The sequence below is a fragment of the Buteo buteo genome, chromosome 11 (genome assembly GCF_964188355.1).
Source record: "Buteo buteo chromosome 11, bButBut1.hap1.1, whole genome shotgun sequence".
Classification (NCBI taxonomy): domain Eukaryota; kingdom Metazoa; phylum Chordata; class Aves; order Accipitriformes; family Accipitridae; genus Buteo; species Buteo buteo.
The window spans coordinates 26,730,307-26,753,559 of NC_134181.1; the positions used below are offsets into that span (position 1 = coordinate 26,730,307).

The window sequence follows — 23,253 nt, forward strand, 5'->3', positions numbered from 1 at the left end:
GCCTGGGCCTCCTGGATTCAGGGAATGCCAGGACCCCCCCAGCACCCTGGGGTCAGCTGCTGAGATGCCACCTGCCCTGCGCTGTGGGGCAGCGATGTCTCGGGGGTGCCCAATGCTGGGGGTGCCCAATGCTGGGGCTGCCTGGCAGCAACCCATTGCCGCAGCCCCTCTCAGGCTGTGCTTTACCTTTGCCTAGTCCCCCCAAGCTGAAAAGCAGCCTCTGCTGGGGGAATTGCACTAGAAAAGGGGGTGAGTGGGGTGTCTGGAGGGGGGTCACCCTGGGCTGCTCGCCCCAGAGCCGCCCTCCCAAGGCCCCTTTTCCCAGGGATGCTTTGCCAGCCTTTCCCAAGGAAAGGCCTTGACTGATGCAAGTGGGTTGTCTCCACCCAGGTTTCGGATAACTCCACCCGCCTCCTCCTCGCAGCTCCTCCTCCCAGTGCACAGCCCAGCTGGGATATAAGCAAGTCACTCAGACAACCAGGAGCAGCCGAGACAGCTGGGTGGGTGGCGTGGGACGCTGAGCTGTGACCTGTGCCGTGTCCTTCGCCTCGACGCCGGACCCCATGGCGACGCCTTCACAGAAGAGGAGCACCCGCAGCGGGGCTTCGGGGACCCCCTTGTCCCCGACCCGCATCACTCGCTTGCAGGAGAAGGAGGACCTGCAGGAGCTCAACGACCGCTTGGCCGTCTACATCGACAAGGTGCGCTCGCTGGAGCTGGAGAATGCCGGTTTGCGGCTCCGCATCACCGAATCGGAGGAGGTGGTGAGCCGTGAGGTCTCCGGCATCAAGGCTGCCTATGAGTCAGAGCTGGCGGATGCCCGCAAGACCTTGGATTCGGTGGCCAAGGAGAGAGCTCGGCTGCAGCTGGAGCTCAGCAAAGTCCGGGAGGAGCACAAGGAGCTGAAAGCCCGGTGAGTGCCGTGGGCACGGGGGGGGACTGCGCCGGGACGGTCACTGTCGTCATGCTTGGCGGGGAGCCGGGAGGGAGGAAGGAGCGACCTGGAGGAGGCAGGGAGAGGGGAAACCCGTGACCCGTCTGGGGCAGGAGTGTCCGTGGCAGGGACTGAGAGAGGAGGGAAGCTCTCCCGGCATTCCTGCTCTCCCTCCAAGCGCCATCTTTGGCCAGGATGCCCTTGGAGAGGGGATTTGGGAGCGGAGCTGCGAAAGCTCAGGACCGGGGCTGAGCAGACGTGCCCTGGGCTCCTGGGGAGGGTCTGTGCGACACGGGGTGCGAGCGCCGGGCTGGCGGCCCCTCCGTCGTCATCATCCTGGAGCTATTCCTAAACGCGCTCCAGCGCAGACCGGGAAGCAATGCCAGCCAGCTGGCTCTGTCCTGCCCACAGATCTTGCCTGCTCGTCCTATTTTCCTCTGCTGTCTTTGGCACCAGCTAAAGAACCTGCTCGGGTTTTGTTTGCCTTAACCCTCCCTGTGCCAAGCTGTCCCCGCTCTGCAGGGTCCCCTGCTTTGGGGCAGGCAATGCTCCAGCAATGCCTGTATCCCTTTCCCATCAGCTGGCTCTGCGTGATGTGCTCCAGGTCTGCTTTGACGCTCAAATCCCTCCAGCCCCTTCCCATCAGGTTTATGTCTTTCCCTTCCTGACATCAGAAATGCCTCCCTGCTGCTGTTGGGTGCCTCTGCCCTCCCCTCCTCAGGACTGTGGCAGATGCCCAGCGCAGGTCCCCTGAGGATGTGGATCCCTCCATGGGGCTCCCTGGCTGGTGTCACACTGTTGGCCAGGCAGAGACCGGCCACTGGGCTTCACCGGGGCTCTGCCAGCCTGTGTGGCACTGGGACCACAGCCCTGTCATGCTCAGCTCCCTGAGTCCCGTTCCACAGAAGGAGTGAGCAGGTCCCTTTCCATCATCAGCTTTGGCTTGGGGCAGGATCCGGGCTGGGCACTGGTGGGATAACCCCTTCTTCCTGCATTTGATCTTTTGCCTCTTATTCTGGACGCCTCGTTTTGAGTCTGTACCAAATGAGGCTAAAATTAACTTCCTCAGAAGATGCCATAAATATTCTACCTACTGGGAAGGGAGTGAATGTGCAGCCTTTTACAGCTGTCTTTGAAAGCTGTGTGGTGTTTTATATTTAGCTTTCTGTTTCCCGTGCGCTGTTGTGGCTCTGTCCTTAGATAAGGCGGCTTTGCTCGTCCCGCTCGCTGCAAGGCGGATCCCTGCTCACCAGATCCCAAGGATCTGGGAGCCGGTGAGACGAGGAGCTGAGCTGTCTAAAGGCTTTTGCTGCCTTATGCAAACCCAGAACTATCTTGGCCACAATCTTTCAAGGGTTGGAAAAAATGCCCGGCCTGCAGCCGTCCCTGGCTGAGAGCTGCATACTCAGCCTGGATCTGGCTGTGCTGCAGAGTGTCCCTGCAAAGAGATGTTTTTTTTCTGCGACGGGCTGTGCTCCTGGAGCTTGCTGTGCTCATTCCCTAACGCTGACAGATCACCCCGAAAAAGCTCTTTGACTCAAGGGGATTCCCAAAGAGCAGCTCTCTCGGTTTGGAGGCAGGTTTCAGACCACCGTTTTCAGAGAATGGGCAGCGAGCACAGTTTCTGAAGGAGAGAGGTGTTTCAATGTGTTGAGTCGTCTCTGAGTCACCGCTGGTGAGATGGAAGAGCGGCTCTGCCGGGGGAAGCCGGTGTTATTCATTCCTGTCTCTGGCATGCCCCGGCTTCCTTGGGCGGTGGCGTCGGGGCTGCTTTCCAACCTCCGAAATCCTTGCAAAGGGGCAGCAGCTCATCTCGTGTCCTGGGGACCTCCTCAGCGTGGCAGAGCTGCTCAGAGAGGGGCAGAAATGAGCTGCCAAGCTCCGATGTTGTTCCTAGGGCTCAGTTTGGCTGGGGTACCCCGAGTCTTTCAGGCACAGGGGTATGGGTCAGCCACGGGCCCGACCCTTCGGATGGGTCGGAGCTGTTCGCGGGGTCAGGACGGACACGCGCAGCTCTCGTGGCGGGGCAGGCGGTGCAGGTGTTGCTCTGCTCTTTGCTAACTGGCTCGGCAGGGAGGTACCGGTCCTGCCGGCTCTGCTGCCCAACCCGAGCCCCTGGGTCAGCGCCTCGTCCCGGGCAGCTTTGCTGACCTCGGTGCAGTGACACTTTGGCTAATAAATAACTCGTCAGCCCTCTGCTCCCCTCGCTCTCCCTGTCAGCCCCAGGGGAAGCGCCGGGTATCTCCTGCGGGGCAGGCAGCTCTGCGGCCATGTTATCAGCACCCACAGCATCGCCGCTGCCCGCAGCCGGGGTTGTCTTGCCTGCGCAGAAGGGAGGGTGGGGGGCTGGGGGTGTTGGGGCATGGCACGGCTGGTTGCAGCGCAGTCCCTGGCACTGGTGGAGTCAGTGGGTGCTGGGCCTGCTCTGGGAGGAAGAGGAGCTGGGTGCTCTGTCTGGAGTGGGGAAAGAGGTGCTGGCTGGAGACGGACAGGGTGTGCAAACAGGAGACCGGTCTCACCAGCTACCAACGCACTGCTGGAAAAGCTGCGTGGATGGAGGAGGGTCTGGCCAGCCTGGGGCAGAGCTGGGTCAAGGTGCAGGCAGCCGCCTGCACTTTGCCTCCCGCCACCCCTCTGTTCCTGGCTGGCTGCTTTTCCCTTCAGGCTGGATCCTTCCCACTGCCCCTTCGGCTGCTCTCGATGCCGCTCCAGGAGGGGTTCCCCAAAGCACCCCCCCCGGCTCCTGGCACCAGGGGACCCTCATCCCTGGGCAGCCTGGCGCTGGCCCTGTGCTACACCGTGTCCCCAGCCCCTGGGCTTCCCCGTCGGCTCCCCAGCTCTGCGTGGCCGCCGGCCATGCCAGAGCCACATTTGTGGCAAAGCAGAGGGTGTGGCAAGGGCGGCTGGTGGTTCAGGGGTGCTGGCAGCGCCTGGCATCGTCCCCTCCCGGACTGTGGGGGAGCGCCAGGACCTGCCTGAAATGCCCCGTCCCAGGTGTCCCTGACCTGTGGTCCCCAAGGAGGGGCGAGTTTTGGAGGGGCAGAGGCTCCAGCACAGCGCTGGGCTGCTGCAGAGAGACGCTCTGCATCCCGGTCCTGCCCATCGCCCCCTCTCCGTGAGCTGGCTCCTGACTCACAGGGTGAAAACGGGAGTCCCAGCCCTTGCCTTGCTCCACCGAGGATCCACCTCATCCCAGATTGTCGAGGCGGAGGTGTTTGTCAGTGTAAGCCCCAGGTTGGGGGCACAGGGGTGTACGGATACAGCCCTTGGGCACCTCCATCCCCAAGAAAGGAGCCCCGGGGTGGGGGGACGTCCCAGTGCCCCGCTCCCATGGGCAAGGGGTGGCTGTGCTGTGGCTGGCTCCGTCCTCCGAAACAGGAGCCAGACCTTTGTTAGCAGTGCATCTGATGAGCGATGGCTTCCTGAATTGCAGCCCCTAACCTGATTAAGCCAGTGCCTTGGCAGTGCCTCTTCCTCCCTGGGCCCAAATCTCATCCCTGGGCCTAATGAGGAAAAATCTCCTGTTTTCCAAAGGTCGTTGCAGTGGCGGGGGAGGGAAGCTCCTCCAAGGGCAGAGCAAAGGAGGCAGCAGCGAGGGTGCCAGATTCCCCATACTTGGGTGGATTTTGCCCTGTCCTGGGTTCAGTGATATTTTCCAGGAAGTAGCAGGTAAATAGGACCCGTTTACTGTAAAAAAGAAGGGGGGGGGGAAAACAACTCCTTGCTGCAGGGCTGGGTGCTGCCTCTGTGCCGCCTTCAGCAGCAATGTGCTTGTGCTGGAACATTTTGCGTGGGGGAGAAACCTCAGGCTCCTGGGCTGTTTCCCCCCCCTCTGTGTCGTAGAAATTCTGCCAGGGAAGGAACGGTTTGGCTCGGAGGAGGCTTTGCCCTTTTGGAGCAAACAAAGAACAGCTTGTGCAGCTGGGTGATGCTCTGGGGGAGCAGGCGACGCAGAGCTGGGGCTGGTCTGGGACCCCCAATGCCCCTCTGGGACCCTCTTAAATACCCGCCCCTGAGTCTCCAGCGCTCTGGACAGATTTATTTTCCCCTGACATTGACACCTGGCATCTCGGGATGGCTGGGCATGCCTGCCTTCCCCACGTGCTGCAAAGCTAAAAGGCTCTGTGGCAAAAGCCCTGTTGCTTCAAGGCTGAGGTTTTCATTAGCCCGTGACTATTTCTATGCAGGAATATTTCTTGTATGTGCAAACATCCAGCTCCCAAAGCAGGATGATCTCGGGCGGAGGAAAAGGTTCCAGCACTTTATTTTTTTGTGGCTCTGCTCTCACCGCTGGCTGCATTCACCGACATCTTCCAGACATTACTGTTACCCCATCCTGCTGCAGGGCTGGGCTGTCCCCTCGTTGTGTGGTGTGTTCCCAGGGATGAGGGGAACGAGAAGAAATCCCGTTGCCCTAAACGTTTTTTATTACAATAGGATCCTCCTGGCAGATTAAAGGACCTTAACCTCAGAGCTGGGGGATTAAAGAGAAGCAATTGCAAAGGGAAATGGGGCTGGTTTTGGTGTGGGAATGCATCCATCCCCTGTATAGCACCTAGTGCAGTGTCTCAGCCTGCCCTAGCCATGCTTGCTGCCACAAGTGTTTTTTCAGCCTCATGCACGTCACTTCAGTTGTCTGAATCCCATTAACGCTTAAACTTTGGAGCCCGGCAAAAGTGAGAGCCTTTCCCGGCACGGTGCTCAGTAGAGGCATGCGACGAGGGTGGCGTGGCTGGGGTGGGGCTCCTTATTTTGCTAAATTCGTGTCCTTTGGGAGCAGCAGTTTCCTTCCCTGCTGCTGGCAGCTGGGATAGGAGGAAGCCACCGGAGCTCTCCGTCTGGTCCTGGCCAAAATTAGGGCTGGCATGGAGGAGTCCCTGGAGAAGCATCAGCCCAGTGGGTTTGGGATGGGCAGCCCCAGCGTAGAGCTGGGAATGGCCTCCTGCTGTCCTGCCACCAACTGCGTTACCCATTTCCCTGTCCTGCTGTCTCTCTGAGACAGTTTGCTAAGCCTGTTCCTCCGTGACTGGCTCAGCACATTCCCAAAAAGCTGAGGCTGGTGCCACGTGAAACCCATATCTGTCCACAGCTGCCGTCAGTGACCGGCAGCCCCTCGCCAGGGTGTCGGGGCTGGGTGCCCACCTGCCTCCACTCCCTTCCCCTTCCTGCCGAGGGTTGAATAGTCCCAATGTGAAGCTGAACAACTGCAAGGGGCTGGCACGGTGCGGTGGCAGCTGCAGCCCCGTGCACCAGCCTCTAGTGCAGAGACTGCTGTGCTACAGCCTGGCTCTCAGCCATCCTAGAGAAACCCCATTTCGGTATGTGCAGGGCATCGCAGCGTGTCCGCGAGCCCCATGGTGTGATCTGGGGCTGTAGGTATTAAGGAGCGCCGAAAGGTGTGGAAGTTGGTTAATGAAGTACATTAAACCAAGCCCACAGAGATACCACAAAACCAAACTGGGGTTAGGACACCTCCTTTCCTGAGCGATGCTGAGTCAGCATCGCCTGTTGTCAATTGTAAACCAATTTCCTTTCCACGATGAAGGTGAAGGCACTTGTAGCTGGGGTTATTCTCCAAGCTGTAGCTAGCCACGATGCTTTATAGCTGCCTTCCCATGTTTAGAGCCAGGAGGTGCGATAGCAATAGGGACAGTTCCTCAGAAGCCCAGTGAGCATGCACAATGAATGCCCCACTGCCTGTACTTTACCCTGCTTAATTATGGGGTTGCACCATCACAGGTATTGGTGCCATGTCTCTACAAAGAGCTGATGGAGCCAGGGTTAGAAGCAAACAACAGCTTTTCTGAAGCTCTTGAATTTTTCCATCGTGGCTGTGAGTGGCTCAGAAGCAGCTCTGTCGGAGAGTGTTTCTGATAGCAGAGGTCTCTCAACCCTCTTGGACAAAAGCCACCTCCAGCTACTTGCTTCGGCTCGCTGCTTTCAGCATCCATGTTGTCCTGCCATCCAGCTTGGTGCCCCCAGCCCCGGCTGAGGAAAGGTGTCTCCCTGCTGCAGTGCTCGGCTGGCAGCCGAGCTCCATAGTGCCAATTTGTTGGGGTTTTATTTAATAACAGTTTAGGGACACACTTTCTCCATTAAAGCCCCAGCTCTGAGTTGTGTGAGCCCAAAAAAAAGTCCAAGCTCTTGACATGGATGTGTAACGTGCAGGCTTCAGAGGGGTAGGACCCCAAAAGAGACTTGGGCTTAGTGCTCATGGGTACCTGGCTGTTTTCCACCACTGGGGATGGCCAGTTGCCCCATTGCAGCTCCCAGTCCCCACTGGGAAGAGCCACTTGTCCCCCTCTCCTTGCAATACAGTGGCTGAGCAGAGCTCTGGGCTTGCCGGTGGCTTTGGGGAGGGCTCTGGATCCAGCCCTGGCCGCACTCACAGAGCTTTTGCAGCCCAGTGGTGAAGCAAGACGTGAATGGTGGCAATAAAACCTCTGTGCCACTCTCCATGTTTTTTTTTAACACTTGTCCCCCTCCGCGGGGACATGGAGGGTGGTTGCAGTGGGGCAGAAGGAGGATTGGAGACCTGCACCGAAGCACGAGCAGGGAGATGAGTCATGCTCAGCTGCATGTCTTTGGGCTGGAGCAGGGTGCGGCCGGCGCGGGACCATGCTTCGCTGCGTCCTCAGCAGGCACCCGCTGCTCCGCAGTCACGCTCACCTGCCCCTTCCTTCCTGGCCTGACGGGTGCTTGTGGATAACCTGCTCCCCAGCAGCATCTGTGGGGTGCAAGGATGCCACCCCACAGGGCACCGTGCTGCGCTCGCTCCCCCAGTCATCTCCCCACAGCCCTGTGGGCACTAGGAGAAATTAGGGAGAGTTTTGCAAAGCTGAGCCTTCAGGCCATGGGCTTTAGGGGGGAAGCAGTGTGCTGGGGAGAGCAGATTTGCTTCTTGACATCATGCTTTGGCAGGGTGGGTTGCACCCAGAGCACCCGCTTGCAGGGCAGAGACACAAACCTGCAGCATGCGTGTCCCAACTAGCAAGAGGTGCTGATTTTTGCAGCCCAGCCTTGGCTCTGTCATTCCAGTGCAAAAAGCTGCCAGACGGGGGCTTTCCCTGTGGGGAGTGCTGTGCGGGCACGTGGGGCTGAGCAAGAGGGAGATAGTGGGGAGACTGAAGTCTCTTGCAGTGGCCCCGTTTGCAGGGTGATTCTGTGCAAGCAGCAATTGTAGCTAAATTGCACTGCCACGTCTGCGGTCCTCTCTGGTGGGGAAGTGGTTATTTCCTGCACACGTGCCAAACAGGTCTGGGCTTCATCCTGGCACGGTGCACGCTGGCAGGGAAAGCGGGCAGAGGTGTGCCGGGAGCATCTGCTGCACTGGCTGCGTATGGCAGAGCACGGCTTAACGCTGGCACTCATCTTCATCGCTGCTCGTCCCTGTGCCGAGCTGTCTTTTCCCAATGGCATCCCATTGAGACCCATCCCAGCGGCCGCCCTGACAGAGGCGATGCAAACCGGGAGCTCGCCATGCCGACAGTGACTCAGGCCGGTAGCCGAAGTGGGCAAACAAGGCGGCTCCAGTGCAACCTGCGCCAGCCTCGCCGCCACTGCATGCAAACAAACCTTGTGGCAGTGTAAACACCTCGCCTGCCTTTATCTGTGCCCTTGGAGCAGGGATAGCAAACCCTTTTGTTCCCAGGAAGATGGGTGGCAGCTGGATCTAACAATCCCCCACTTTGTTTCTAAAGCAAATTTTGCTGGCTGGAAGATTTGTGTACCCAGATTTATGGAAAATGGGGTGAGCTGCTGCTGCTGGAGAGGAAAAAGGAGACCTTGAGCTTGCTCCCTGTTTTGCCTCTCTCGAGTCCTCTCCATCTTGTCCCATCTCGCCCAGGCACCCTGTTCCCAGCTCCAGATCAGTGCAATGCAGCAGGTACTGGCTGGGGTGCAGCTTTCTCCCCACAGCATGGCCATGCAATGCCCCCATAAGCAGAGCAACCTCCTCATTGCTTTCCATCACTGCACTTAGGAGCTGCAAAGCTTTGCATTCAGAGATGCTGTCAGACCGCACGTGTGTGCAGAGGGAAAGGAGCCAACCACCACATTTACACAACGGCAACGCGTTTCCTTGCTCCTGGGGCTGGGATTTGCATCCCTGCTCCTTCTCTGCTGCCCCAAGTCCTGGCCACATCACCAGGTCCCAGCAAAACATGAGCTTACAGCTGTTTTCCCCCCCTGCTCCAATGCTCCTGGTCCCAAAGATGTGATTAATATGAGTGACTCAGCTCACTGTTTTTAACTACGTTTGTAAGGCCTCCCTGCACTGTGTCAAATCCCCCAGGGAAACACTGGGAATCGGCACTTTGTCTTCATCCTTTAAGGTGGTGATTTATAGGCTTTGCATTTCTCATTCATCAAAAGAAGGCTGTATTAAAGTAAATCTAATGATTTGGGATTTCTACGGAGGTGCAACACTAGGAGTCGTTTTAGGTGAAAAAAAAAATTGCATACAAAACTTTCCCAGTAAGTTTGAACCCAGTTATTGCAAGAGCTGGAATTTGCTGTGACAGGGTAAGATAGTCAAGACTGAGCAAAATCCCTTAAATTTCATTCAGTCCAAATTATATTAAAGACACAAAAGTGCGCTTGTCACCATCCTGAATGTTCACAGTATTGCAACGAATACTTCGAATTTCCTTGTTCTCTTCCCAAAGGCAGAAGTATGCACAATGCAGGCTTAAGCTTTAAACAGGCTTTTATATTATATACAACACTACAAAGTGTTAGTAAATTCTGGATTGTAAAAACAAGCTTTCTTCTTGTGCTTTTTCTACTCAAACCTTGTCCTCAGAAGATGGAAAGTGAACAACGTGGAAGGTGTTGTATTCACATATTTGAGCTATGTCTAAAAAAAATTTCTTTCCACCACAATTCTAGTCTTTTTTTAGAGAGTTCCTTTCTCCTGATGAAGGACATTATTGCTTTAATCTATATTTAAGATGGTTTAAGTCCAGGCCATCAAGTGTCTTTTAGATAACCTGATTCAAAATTCTGTGGGAGGCCAGCAAAAGGCAAGCTGGCATGTTCATAAAATATTGGTTTGGGTCGTGCTGAGCTTGGGCTGGTGAGTGGGTATTGATCAGTGATTGTGGTTTTCCAAGCAGTAGAGATGTTCAGGTTTTTAAGGTCTTTGGTGATTTTTGTCAATGGAAAATGCAGTTTTTGCAAGCAAGGAACCAGCCCTCCCTCTGGAAACCCCAGGATCAGCCAATCGCCTCAGGACCTACATAGACAAAAACATTGGCCAAGTTTTTTCCTGTGCAACGTGCAGACAAATTGCCGAGCTCTGCAATAGCAGCTCTGGGGACAAACCTGGGGCTGGACCAGTTTTGCTAAATAAAGTTTCAACTGGTGGCACTTTGCATGTAATCCCAGCCTGGAGATCTGGGTCTCTGCTTGTTCCAAGTAACCCAGGGGTTTTGTAGCAAAGGGAATCCATAGGGAAATTCTGCCCTCAGTTTGCTTGCTCGTCCCTGAGGGTCAGCCACGAGTGGTGCCCGGGTCTGCACGCTCCTGGCACTGGTGGCTTCCAGCAGCCGATGCTTGCTTGCTCTTTCCCAGCTCTTTGCATCCTCTTTGCATCTGTCTCCTGTGGCTTGCTGCACCCTGGAGAAGTTAAAGGCAGCTGTAAAAGAAGGTTTCACAGGCAGCAAGGCAGCGGCAGACCCGGTGGGAAGTTGTTATGCCTGCTCCATGCTGGGGCACGCATCTGTGAAGAATAAATCCTGCCCCTTGTCTATGCAGACACATAGATTTATGCCTAATACAAACCTCACCTGGGGCCCCCAAAAGTGCAGCATGGACAGCGGAAAGCCAAGTCCTGGCTGTTCCCCCACCGACTCCCACGTGGGAGCCGGCAAAACCCCCTTTTGCAGCTATAGAAGCCCTCTGGTAATATCATCTGCCCTTCAAAACCACAGAGCCCTCCTGTTACTAGGGGGGACTCAGCCCAAACAGCAACGTCACTTGGTGACTTGGGATTTCCATTTCGAGCTGCTGGCGAAGGCTGGGATGAGTCACCAGCACTGGCGTGACAGCCCAGGATGGGGAGCGAGTGACACTGGCTGGGGCTCCACAGCCAGCATGGGCTGCATGAGGCTTTTTAATATACTATTTATTCTCTGAAATCGTGTTTCTGGCTTTTAAAGTAGCGAGGAGGGCCATCGGTCCACGCCGTGGTCTCGTGCATCGATTTGTTGCAGTGCTGATAAAGCCCAATTGCTTTTCCCCGTCCCGAGAGGCGAGGCTGCGGGGAGACCATGCGTGGGTGCCGGGCATTTGCTTTGGCATATCCAGCGAAAGGAGAAAAGCTCCTTGAAGGCTTTGTGGGGAGTATTTGTAGCTGATTCCTAGAGGTATCAGCTGTGGTTGGGTCCAGTTGTGCTGGACTTGGTATGCACCTACAGCTCCCAGCAAGGCTCCTGGTGATGGGGTTTGTGGAGGAACAGGAATGGCTAAGATTTTGGGAACCTTAGGCTGAAGGGTCTGTTTGCATCCCTGTGAAATGCTCTTTTCTGGTTCTCAACGAAGCAGCGGGTTTTGGTTCATTTTTAGGATGCAAGAAAAGGCCAGATCCCAATTCCAGGAGGGGGAAGCCCAGCTCTTAGGAGATGCCAACAAGGTGTTCTCACTCCGCTGGGGCCATGCGGAGCTGAGCAAGCCCCTCAGCCCCAGGGACGAGCGTGCTAGGAGCATGCCAGGAGTGTGCAGCATGGCCAGCACCAGCCCTGGCACTGGGAAGGGGCTTGGCACAGCCAGCGTTGGAGGGTTGGGGCTGTTTCCGTGCATCCTTGAACACAGCCAGCACTGGCATCCCTTGGCTGCCATTTGGCAGGGGTTTTGGTGCCTAACAGGATGCTGGCTCTGTGCAGATGTTGTCCTTGCTATACATCGAGCTGGCTATTTACAGCTCCCCTGCTAGGAGACCAGCTTATGTTTATCCTGGTGATTTGGCAAAAGCACAGCGGCACAGATGAGTCAGGAGCTGGGAGAAGCTGCTTTGCCATATTCCCATTGCCCCACTGCAGAGGTTTTTCCCAAGACCGCCTTTCCTCATGCTGTCCCTGCTGCTTTCCCTGTGGGGCCCTGGTCCCTGGGATGGGGGGGGGCGATCGCTGGGATGGGGGGAGCGATCCTTGCGATGGGGGAACGATCCCTGGGGTGGGAGGAGCGATCCCTGGGACCGATCCCTGGTGCTGGAAGCAGTGCAGTGCAAAGCAGCAAGCCCGCGGTAGAGCAGAGCAGGTTTTCTGGGTCCTCCCAGCAATCAGATCCATCACAAACCTCCTTGGGCACGTGATGCCTCTCTTACCTCAGTTTCCCAAGCTGTAAATATGTCATAAAGTCTTTTCTGGCGTAACATTTCGCCAGTCTCGTGGCAGGGTTGCAGGGGAGCAGGCTGGCATGTCACTTTGACTCCCTGGCAGCAAGGTGAGAAAGAATCCCGTGGTCCCCAGGGATTTGCAGACATGCAAAAAGATTTATAGATGGGGCGTGAGCTTGCGAGCTCCCCTGACTTAGCACCTTGTCTGGGCTGGGGCTGCTGCCATTTGGAGGCGGGGAAGGAGGAGAACGCCTGTTTCTCCACTGGCTCATCCCACCATGTTGATCCCTTCCAGTGTGCAAAGCTCAGCCGAACGGCAGCCGCTCTGCCCACAGGAGCAGCCTCGTGCTTCAGAAATGGCTGGTGGTGATTAGTAGTAGGGTGAAACCAAAGGGTGTTTCCTAAAATGCATCTAGTGGGCTTTGGCTTCTCGGAGAGGGTTGGCACCTTTCCACCAGCCCGGCGGGGTGCGTGCCCAAAGCTGCTCGCCTCCCATGAGCTCCAATGGATCTGGCCTGTCTCAGCTTTTCCAGAGGGAGAGCCCAGATCTGTCAGGTTTCTGGGCTGGGATTGTGAGGCAGGGTGAAGGGGAGCAATAGCAGATCCTGGGCGCTGCTCTGCGAGGCTGTCCCCGAAACTTCTGCAGGGACTGTCCCCCCCGAGGGTCTTCAGCCCTGGCCCTTTTGGAAGCCATCGCGTCAGCTTTGCAGGCTCGTTTCTGTGTCTGTGCTGAGTACAGTCAAAGCAGGTCCAACTTTCCGTTAACATTTGGATTTTCTGGCAGCTCAGCTGCAATTTTCTTTTTTTTTTTTTTCCCCTCCTTCCTGCTTTTAAAAGCTAAAAATAAAACATCTTGAGGCCCCTTTTCCCTCCATCTTTTCTCTTGAGACATTTGTTTCTTGAGGATTTGATGCCTCTGTTGTGTTTTCTCCTCTTGGCTTCGGTAAATGCTTATTTTTACACCCGACTCTCCCAGCACAGGGGATCAAATCCTGCGGGACGCTAAGCCCATGTCCCCTGGCTGCAGGCATGTAGCCCTTCAGGGTGGATCTCTGCTTCCCTTTCAGCTGGCAGACGATTTGGTATCTTTTAGGCTTTAGCAGGCAGGATGGGAAGACCAGTGAAACCTTCTGGGGAGGAGGAGGAAGGTCCCTGTTCATCCCCTTGCTGAGGGAGGTGGGAGCGATGCAGCTGCCATGAAAGTTTTTATTTTTAGCCGAGCGTCGGAGGCTGCAGGGGAGATAAAAGCAGGACCCAACAGGAGGCGAGGGGAAAACGCAAACCTTGGCTGGGCTGGATCGTGGATGGCAAGGGCTTGCATGGATCGGTGGACACAGGGGTCGCCGGCGTGGGAGAGGACTTGTGTGCGTGCTGAAATCTCGTCTGGAGGCTGCCACGTTCGGAGACAGGGCTTCGTTCTGAAGGAACATGGAGGGGAGATGCTCAGATCCCAGAGAGCCGTGTCACGCAGACCTCCAGACTTGCCAGAGGAAAGGAAAGGAGAGGACAGGATTCATCTCAACCCTCTCCTTCCTGCAAAACTGCTCCCAAACTCAGCCCTGCAGCCGCTGCCAGGGAGCTGCAGCCCAGCTGGTGAGCTCCGAGCTCCCATCTCTGCTCCTCCCCAGTGTTACCCAGAGCTGAGCACAGGGGGCTTTTAAGGAAAATGGATTTGTCCTCGAGTCTTCTGGGATTTACCATGGGGTTTTCTAGGCATCAGTGCGTTTTGCCCTGAGCCCTGGATCCCTCCAGTCCCTGGAGAGGGCGAATCTGTCACCACTGCAGAGACACAAGTGTAAGCATCTAGTCTCAGCATTTTCCCCTCCGTATTTCACTTATAAATGGTACTAAAGAGTCGGAGGCTTCAGGATGTGCCTGGCGCTGCACGTGCCACAAGCCCCATCCCAAAGAGCCAGTGACACCCAGCTGCACCCAAGTCTCTGCAGCCGCCACGGCGAGCAAAGAGCTACAGAAGCAAAACACCAAGGGCAAGCTCTTCCCAGAATTAAGTGGTGGTTAACTTGATCAAGGACAGCAGGATTAAACCTACCGGCAGTGCCGGGGTGGGCAGGCTGGCTGCAAGGGCAAGCCACTGCCAGATGGGAAAACTCAGCCTCAACTGTTGCTTGCAGTGAGCCGAGGAGGCTCCGGATCCGCTCCCAGATGGCGTTTTTGTCCTATGAGTCACTGGCATGAAAGGAGTGGGTTGCACGGGAAGGACCCGCCGGCATGGCGGCACTCCTCGGGCGGCCGGCTGTGGCAAGCGGGATGGCGGTTCCCTGCAAAATGGGGTTAACTGAGTACGGCAGGGCCTCATGTGATATGAATATCTCAGAACAACTTCTCTGTGCTGGCTGAGGAAGCAGAAAGAAATGCAGGAAGATCTGCTGTTGGCCAAGTAAGGAGCTTCCCACATACGTGCAAAGTCTGGGAACACCGGCCTCTGCTTGTCCTGGGGTCCCAGTCCCTGTGGGCAGGAGGAGAAGAGTCGAACTACCTCCTCAGCGTCTCGTTGTTGACGTTCACTATCCTGTCCCGGGGACAGATCCTGCAGCTGGGGCAGGCTGAGTGCCGTCTGTGCCGTGAGCCCCTCCCTGATATTTTTTTTACCCATGATCTAATGGCGCGGGTGTGTGCTCACCGCCCCAGGAATGTGCACCGCGCGCCGGCGTGCAGCCAGTGCTCGCCCACGGCCGAGGGGGCACCACGGCCGGCACTGTTCCCCAGGCACGTGCTGCCTCCGCGAGTCCTACACCCGATTTTGAGGGAGGTGGGTTGACAGTCTCTGTCATGAGCCGACAGTGCAAGCCACCCCAGTGCTGACAGCTACTGGGTGCCGCAGAAAGAGCATCGGGTCTTTTCTTTTTATAGGGCCTACCAAAATAGTGTCAGGTTGCGTTTTGGTGCGTTAGTCTTGATCAAATTCCCTAGGCAAACAGCAATGTGTCTCGGGTCTGCTGCCTGTAAGACATGGCCTTGACCTGCTGTCAGAGGGCTTAAAAAGCAAGGGGGGAAATGGAGGCGTGGGACAGCGCAGGGGCTCTGAGGTTGCACAGCAGTGCTGGAGGCATCACGCCATGCTGCACTGTGCCACACCATGCTGCACTGTGTCACGCCATGCTGCACTGTGCTGCACCACGTCACACCACGCTGTTCTGTGCCATGCCATGCTGCACTGTGCCACGCCATGCTGCACTGTGCCACACCGTACTGCACCGTGTCACACCACGCCACCCTGTGCCATTCCACACTGCACCGTGTCACACCACACTGTGCTGCACTGTGCCATGCCATGTTGCACCGTGTCACACCATGCCACCCTGTGCCATGCCATGCTGTACCATGCCACAGCATGCCGCGCTGCGCCTTGCCATGCTGCACTGTGCCACACTGTACTGCACTGTGCCACACCGTGCTGCCCTGTGCCATGCCATGCTGTACCATGCTACACCATGCTGCCCTGTGCCGTGCCATGCCATGCTGCACCGTGCCACATCACGCTGTGCTGCACTGTGTCACACCATGCCGTGCTGTGCCATGCCATGCTGGATGTCACACCACGCCGCGCTGTATCCACACTGACCTCTAGTGGGTGCAGCCGGGCCGTGGGTGTGCATATTGTACACGGGCCTTACAGCCCTGAGACACCTCCTGCTCACCCAGTTTTTTCCCAGCCCTTTCTGCTTTCCAGTATCCAGACTGGTGCTGGTCACGCCGGGTGGCTGGGACCTGCCGGTCCCATTGGCAGGTGGGGGTTAGGTACAATCCTGCACCTCTTTTGGGGGTGATCAGAGGGGTTCAGACGTGATGCTCTGTGTGCTTGGGCTGAGGGTGCCGGGTGCAATGTGTGGTTTCTCCCTGCCGTCCTGCTCACCTGTGCCATCCGGTGCCTTGCAGGAATGCCAAGAAGGAAGGGGACCTGCTGACCGCCCAGGCCCGCCTCAAGGACGTGGAGGCTTTGCTCAACTCCAAGGAAGCTGCACTCTCCACAGCCCTGGGTGAGAAGAGGAATCTGGAGTCTGAAGTGCGGGACCTGAGGGCACAGGTGGCCAAGGTGAGTGGTGGCAGCCCTGTCCCCACCTGCCCCACAGACCCCCCTGTCCCCCACCTGCCTGGGGGCTGCCAGCTCCCCGCTGTGCCAGGGGACTGGGTGGTGGGTCCCCGGCCAGCGCTGGGTGCTGCGCCTGGAGAGTCCCCAGGAGCCCGCCACGACGGTCCTTCTCAATTCCTTGCAGCTGGAAAGCGCCTTGAGCGAAGCCAAGAAGCAGCTGCAGGATGAGATGCTGCGCCGCGTGGACGCGGAGAACCGACTGCAAACACTGAAGGAAGAGCTCGAATTCCAGAAAAACATTTATAGCGAGGTGAGGCACGATGTGCCGCTGCAGTGCCAGGCTCACTTGGGATAATGATGCCCCCTGTGTGTTGTGTCCCCATTTCCAAGCCAATCCCACCCCATGGTGACACTGTGTCCCCTGACCTGTCCCCAGGAGCTGCGGGAAACCAAGCGCCGCCATGAGACCCGGCTGGTGGAGATCGACAACGGGCGGCAGCGGGAGTTTGAGAGCAAACTCTCAGAAGCCTTGCAAGAGTTGCGGAGCCAGCATGAAGCCCAGATCAGGCTTTACAAGGAGGAACTGGAGAAGACCTATGGGGCGAAGGTGAGCAACACCCACACACAGCCGTCCTCTTCCCGCCCTGCCCTGTGGAGTGCTGGTGGGCAGAGGGTGCTGGGGGTGCTAACCCACCCATTTTGTCCTTCAGCTGGAGAATGCCAAGCAATCGGCTGAGAGGAACAGCAACATGGTGGGTGCTGCCCACGAGGAGCTGCAGCAAACCCGCATCCGCATCGACAACCTCTCCTCTGAAGTCAGCCAGCTGCAGAAGCAGGTGAGTCAGGACCAAGGGATCCCTCTGGATGTCCCCGCCCTGGGGATGGCCCCAGGTGGAATAGCCACTCTCACCTTCCCTCCCCACACAGTTGGCTGCCAAGGAGGCGAAGCTGCACGATTTGGAGGATATTCTGGCCAGGGAACGTGAGACCAACCGGCGCCTGCTCTCCGACAAGGAGCGGGAGATGGCTGAGATGCGGGCACGCATGCAGCAGCAGCTCGATGAATACCAGGAGCTGCTGGACATCAAGCTGGCTCTGGACATGGAGATCAATGCCTACCGCAAACTGCTGGAGGGCGAGGAGGAGCGGTGAGCACAGGGCGCTGCACCCGGTGGGCTATGCAGGTCCCAGCCCTCGTGTCCTCACCGGTTCCATCTCACTTTCTCCTCCTGCCCAGGCTGAGGCTGTCCCCCAGCCCTTCCTCCCACAAAGGTGCATCCCGTAGCCACTTGTCCACCCCGGGCTCCTCCAAGAAGAGGAAGCTGGAGGACAGCGAGAGTCGGACCAGCTTTTCCCACCATGCCCGGACAAGCGGCCGTGTCGGCGTGGAGGAGGTCGACTTGGAAGGTAGATTCGTCCGTCTCAGGAACAAGTCTAACGAGGTGTGTTTGCCTTCAGGGATGATCCCTGAGATCCCTGGGGGTGTAGTTCAGCCCCACCTCACCCCATGGGCGGGAGGGGAACTGGGACAAGCTGGGGAGGAACTAGGGGATCTCAGGGTTGCTGCTCTCTCTCTCTTGCAGGACCAGGCGATGGGGAACTGGCAGATCAAGCGGCAGAATGGAGATGATCCCCCCATCACCTACCGCTTCCCCCCAAAGTTCACCCTGAAGGCTGGCCAGGTGGTCACGGTGAGTCACTGCCTGGTGAAGGATCCACCTGAGATCCCAAACCCACCCAGGCCGTTGGTGATGCAGAGCGGTTGGAGCCAGGGTGCATGCTCCTTGGCGCTTGGCTTTTTTAGGGGGGCAGACCCACATCCCCAGGGTCAGGGCTCTGCAGACCTAAAATGTTGCTTTTCTCTGTGCTTTTCTCCCTAGATCTGGGCCTCAGGGGCTGGGGCGACCCATAGCCCCCCCAGCAACGTGGTGTGGAAAGCCCAGAGCAGCTGGGGGTCTGGGGACAGCCTGCGCACTGCCCTGATCAACTCCAACGGGGAGGTGAGAGCCCGATGGCAGCACCGGGTTGGGCCACAGGGGGGTTGGTAGACATCAAACCCCTCCAACTCCTTTCCTGTCCCTCACAGGAGGTGGCCATGCGGAAACTGGTCCGCACCGTGATCATCAACGATGAAGATGAGGATGAGGATGATGATGAAGTTAACATCCACCACCGCCATCACCATGTGAGTACCGCACTGGGGAAGGCACTGGTCCCAGGGGTTCTGTCGCAGGGATGCTGGGGGAGCTCAGGTCTGGTCCCAGTCAGGGTGGGAGGCAGCTCAGCATCACACAGGATCAGGCCTTACGGGAGAAGGCAGTTGGGAGGTTGTTGTGGAAACAACCCCATGGGAGAAGCCAATAGACCTCTGGCACCTGGAGAAGATGACTGCTTGCAAAAAAACCTCTAGAGACCTTGCTGGAAGTCATCTCCAACCCTGAGCAACCTTGACCAGCCACAAAAAGGGCTGGAAGAGCTGGGAGCGAGGCTGAGCTGGTACCTCACATTGCTTGGAGGTGGAGGACAGGATGGTGGGAAGTTGATGGACGACACTTCTCCATAGCAGCTGCTCCATCCTCTTCGCTTCGCGAGGGCACTGGAACAAATCCAGAGGTGACTTCGTCCTTCCTCTCAGCCCATCACTCCCCTGACGGAGCTGAAATATGCACCAGGAAGAGCAGTGGGCAGAGAGCAGGCAGCGAGCAGGCAGCATGCCAGCAGCAGAGCTGCAGCCGCTTCTCCCCATATCAAACATCCCTGGCTGCAGCCCAGGAGCCCCCGCCAGCCCGTCCCGCAGGGAGAGATCTGTCTTGTACACAAAGTGCCCACAGGAATCATACATGGAGAGATGCCATCACCACCACACTGTGCCTCAACACTGGCAAAAAATCTTCTGGATGCTGCTCCCCAGGGCTCTGTGTGACAGGAGCAGGATGGAGCGTCCATCATCTGCTTTCCTTTGAGCTCTCCGGATCTGAAGAGCCGTGCCGAGATGGCTATCGATTATCCTTGGACAGAGGAGCCAAGCTCCTGCGGGCCACTGCTGCCCATTTGTCTGGGGACTGAATCCTTTCCAAGAGTGGATTTCCCATTGGAAAGCAGTGAGCCTGCACTCTCCCAGGCAGCAAGGAAGAGGATGCTCTTACTCAAGCACAAGAGGAGCACAGTTGAGATGTCTCCTGTGTGCTGAGAGCCCAGGGTGCAAGGACAGGGCAGCAGGGACAGTTCACCTACCCACAGTGTGCCAGCCCCAGTAATTTGGGATTATAAATATAACAACAACAACAATGACAACAACAATAGTAATAATAATTTATTATTTTTAAACCACGTGGTGGAGAGGATGGGTGGAGTGCAGACCCTGTTTGAAGACTAACTTGAAGAGCCCTCCTGGATCATACCCGTGCTGCCGCAGTCCTCAGGGCAGGGTGCTCAAGGCAGAAGATGCTCGGGCAAGCACTCAAGGTTGTTTTGTCTGTTCCCCCCCCATCTAGGGTAGCTGCAGTGCCTCTGGGGACCCCGGGGAATACAACCTCCGCTCACGCACAGTGGTCTGTGGGACATGCGGTCAGCCAGCCGAGAAGTCGGGCAACCAGAACACCGGTATCAACACCGTGTCCTCGGGCTCGTCCACTTCCAGCATGACCGTCACCCGCAGCTACCGCAGCATTGGTGACTCTGGCAGCATCGGCCTTGGGGACAGCCTGGTGACCAGGAGCTACCTCCTGGGGAACTCCAGCCCCCGTAGGCAGGTTAGTGCCATTTCCAGACCCTGGGTCCAGGCTGTCCCTATGCTGCTGGGTCTCCATCCTGTCCCTGCATCATCCTTTCTCAACAAGGCAGCACTGTGGGGGTCCCTTCCCCTTCTTCCTCTCCTCCTATCTGCTTTTTCTCTTGCCCTGGGCACCTTTGGGCTTGCACAAGCCTCTTTGCAAGGGGAGTGTGGAGGCTGAGAGGGATTGGAAAAGGATGTGGCTGTAGTGTCTCCCCATGCCATCCCATGCTCAGCCCCCTTGGCAGCCTCGGAGCATCCTTTGTCCTCCACAGCTCTCGTTCCACCACTGCCAAGCATTATTCATGCTGGTAACGAATATTTCAGCACTTGAATATTAATACCCTCAATATTAGTCAATATTATTACCCTCATATATTACCGCTAATTCTCAAACTTCTGACTTCAGCACTATAATTACCCCAGCCAAGGGGTATTTATTATACCCCAAGGGCCAGGGTGGACAAGAGCCAGGGGCACACACAGTCCAGGCAGTGTGGGCATCCAGAGGGTCCCACTTGGACATTGCTGCCTCCTTCGCAGCTAGAGCAAATGGATAGTAACACTGGGGTTTTTTTTTAATTTTCTTCTTTTTCTTTCTTCCTCCCAGGCTCAGGCTGTGCAAAACTGCAGCATCATGTAACTCCGTGGCACCATTCCTGTGTTTCCTGGCCATCTCGAGCTAGTTTTTTCCCAAAGCAATTTTTTTTTCCTTTAAAAAAACAATATCAAAAACCAAGGTTGGGTTTTTTGTTTTCTATAGCAGGAATTTTATATATATATATATATATTAAAAATGCTAACAGATGCTTTGATTTTTTTTGTAAAGAAAAAATCTATTTCTATAAAAAAAAACCAAACAAAAAAAAGCTTTTCAGCTTCAAAATTTTTTTAAAACTTCAGCCAAAGACACCAAGGAATTATGTTTACTGAACAGCCATGCGGGAAGAGATTGTAGTTTAATAGCTCTTTAGATTATATCGTTTTTGCCAAAGCTTTTTATATAGGATTGGGAGAAGCAAAGCCATCCCCGTCAGAGCTGTGTGCTCCTGCGTGCGTTGGGCGGATCCACAGAGGTGCTGGGACAGAGGCTGAGCTGAGAGCCCCAATGCTGTTGCAGATCATCCTGACTGTGCCAGTGGGCACACACTCTGGAGGGTTGCTGTCTCAACCCTTTGCAACCTTTTCTTTTTTTTTTTTTTTTTTTGATCTGAACCCAAAATTCCCTTTTCTTTCTTCCCCCCCCCCCCCATTTTTTTATTTCACTGCAGTGCTGGCACAGGGGGCTCCTGGCACCTTGCGGGCGATGCCCCACGTCTCTCTGCGGCCATGTGGGCATTACCCCCCTTCCCAGCCCCTTGTCCGTGTGCACTTCCATCGGTCCACGTACTGTATTTCCCATCCAAGGCACGTCTTGTCCTTTGGGTTTTCTTTTTTTTTTTTAAGCAGCCGAGTTGTGCCTTAGCCAAGGTGGGGGCCGCTCCAGAGCAGGGCTGGGAGCCCCGCAGGACCCCACACGGCATCGAGGATAGATGGAGTAGGGAAAGTGAAAACCCACTGGAGCTGCATCCCGGGACCAGATGGATTTAGTAGATGGGGGTGATGGACCTCACTCCCGTGGGCTCGGATCCAGTGGGACCTCCTCTTTGGGAGCTGCTGCATCCAGTGGGGTTCACCCCTGGTTTTTTTGGCTCTTCTCTGGTGGCAGGAGCTCAGGAGCCCATTTCAGGGCAGGATGAGGCCAAGGATGCTTAGTCCAAGACAGGGCTGGTTTGCCAGGAAGGCACTGAGAAAGGCTTTTTGTTTGAGTGAGGGGGATTTTGGGGTCCAGCACAGGCAGCTCCCCTCTCTGCAAGGGTCCATCCAGCCATTGATGGAGATTTCAGCTTTTTGCCTCGATTGGGGAACACCTGCAGCACCCCCTGCCTCAAGTGCATCCTGGGGGCAGGATCAGGCCCCCAGCACAAGCCCCCCACTCTGGCAGGATCTAGTGAGACCGCGTATGTATCTGTGCTTGCAAAGCTTCTGTATTACTGCCTGTATTTCCTTCCAGAATCAATACAGCCAAACCGTTCCCACCCTGTGTGCTGTCATCATTGCTGGAGGGGATTGGTAGGGCACTTTGGTGCACCCCAGCCTGGCACTCGCTTTTGGCCCAGGGAGGGGGTCTCTTTTAGCCCCGCAGCCAGGGCTGGGGCTCAGCACCCTACCATGGATATGGATAGGAGGAAAGCAGGATGGCCCTGTGCACCCAGACTCACCCAGAGGGGTGCCCGGGGTGGGATGCTGAGAGCTGGGGCAGCCAGGGTCCTTGCAGGGCCAGGAGCACCCCGGGACCCAACAGTGATGGGGCTGGTGGGGAGGGGATGGAATTTGGGGAGAGGGCTCAGAGATTTCCTCCCCCTGGGATTTTGGGGAGCAGACATTCCCCTGAATGGGATGGCCTCGGGGGTTGCAGAACCTGAGTGAGCCCCTGAGTGCAGGTTTGCTTCTACCACGGGGATGGCCCGGGCACCCCGCCAAAGGGACCCCCCTGATCCCCCCGGCCCAGGGCCGTGCCAGGCACTGGAGTGAGGCGGGAGGAGACGCCGGGGAGAAGGAGAGAGCTGTAAAGCCGCCACGTAATCGGCTTTACCCGGCACAGCACCGGGGAGCTGCGATGTGAGCGAGCACGGGCAGGCGGCCGGGGCACAGGCACAGCCAGGTAGGTGCCCAGGGTGCCCATCCTGGGGTACCCCCCACCCCAGTGTTCGGATGCCTGGGTCACCCCAGCTGCGCGGGTTTACATCGCCTCGGACTTGGGTGCAAGCAGGGCTGAGCCTTGCGAGGGCAGGGGGTGCCAAGGGGTCTCCGGGGCATTGCTGCCACCTTCCAGCTTTGTGCTGACTTGTGGGGGCCCAGCTAGGTACCCGTGTCCCCTCGCAGGAAGGTGGGTTACAGTGGTGGATCTCAGAGGTGGGTGTTCGCAGGGTGGCAGGTGACAAACTGGCTCCAGTGCCACCCTCGTTCTGTGCCCCATTTGCCCCTCCCTGTCTCTCCACCAGCTCAGGGATGCCAGCGCCACAATGCCAGGACAGGTACCCTGCGCAGCCGGCAATGCCAAGGAGCTGCAGCGTGTCCCCTCTGTGCCACGTCTGGCCCTGAGGTGGGAATCCAGCCTG

General features: G+C 56.9%; 1 protein-coding gene across 1 annotated transcript; it reads left to right on the top strand.

Annotated features, from left to right (window-relative positions):
- The first annotated feature begins 453 nt into the window (after positions 1 to 453).
- Positions 454 to 22,170, top strand: LMNA (lamin A/C). The gene is made up of 12 exons (XM_075040940.1): positions 454 to 913; positions 16,167 to 16,323; positions 16,505 to 16,630; positions 16,757 to 16,927; positions 17,031 to 17,156; positions 17,248 to 17,468; positions 17,558 to 17,762; positions 17,904 to 18,011; positions 18,201 to 18,320; positions 18,407 to 18,505; positions 19,815 to 20,072; positions 20,703 to 22,170. The coding sequence occupies exons 1-12, from the start codon at positions 564 to 566 to the stop codon at positions 20,733 to 20,735; spliced, it is 1,974 nt and encodes a 657-aa protein (XP_074897041.1). The 5' UTR covers positions 454 to 563; the 3' UTR covers positions 20,736 to 22,170.
- The last annotated feature ends 1,083 nt before the right edge of the window (positions 22,171 to 23,253 follow it).

Excerpts from the sequence above, each read along its gene's own strand:
- LMNA (XM_075040940.1), top strand. The coding sequence starts at position 564 with ATGGCGACGCCTTCACAGAAGAGGAGCACCCGCAGCGGGGCTTCGGGG. Across the intron at positions 16,928-17,030 it reads AGAAGACCTATGGGGCGAAG|CTGGAGAATGCCAAGCAATC; the intron begins GTGAGCAACACC and ends TTTGTCCTTCAG. Across the intron at positions 20,073-20,702 it reads ACTCCAGCCCCCGTAGGCAG|GCTCAGGCTGTGCAAAACTG; the intron begins GTTAGTGCCATT and ends TCTTCCTCCCAG.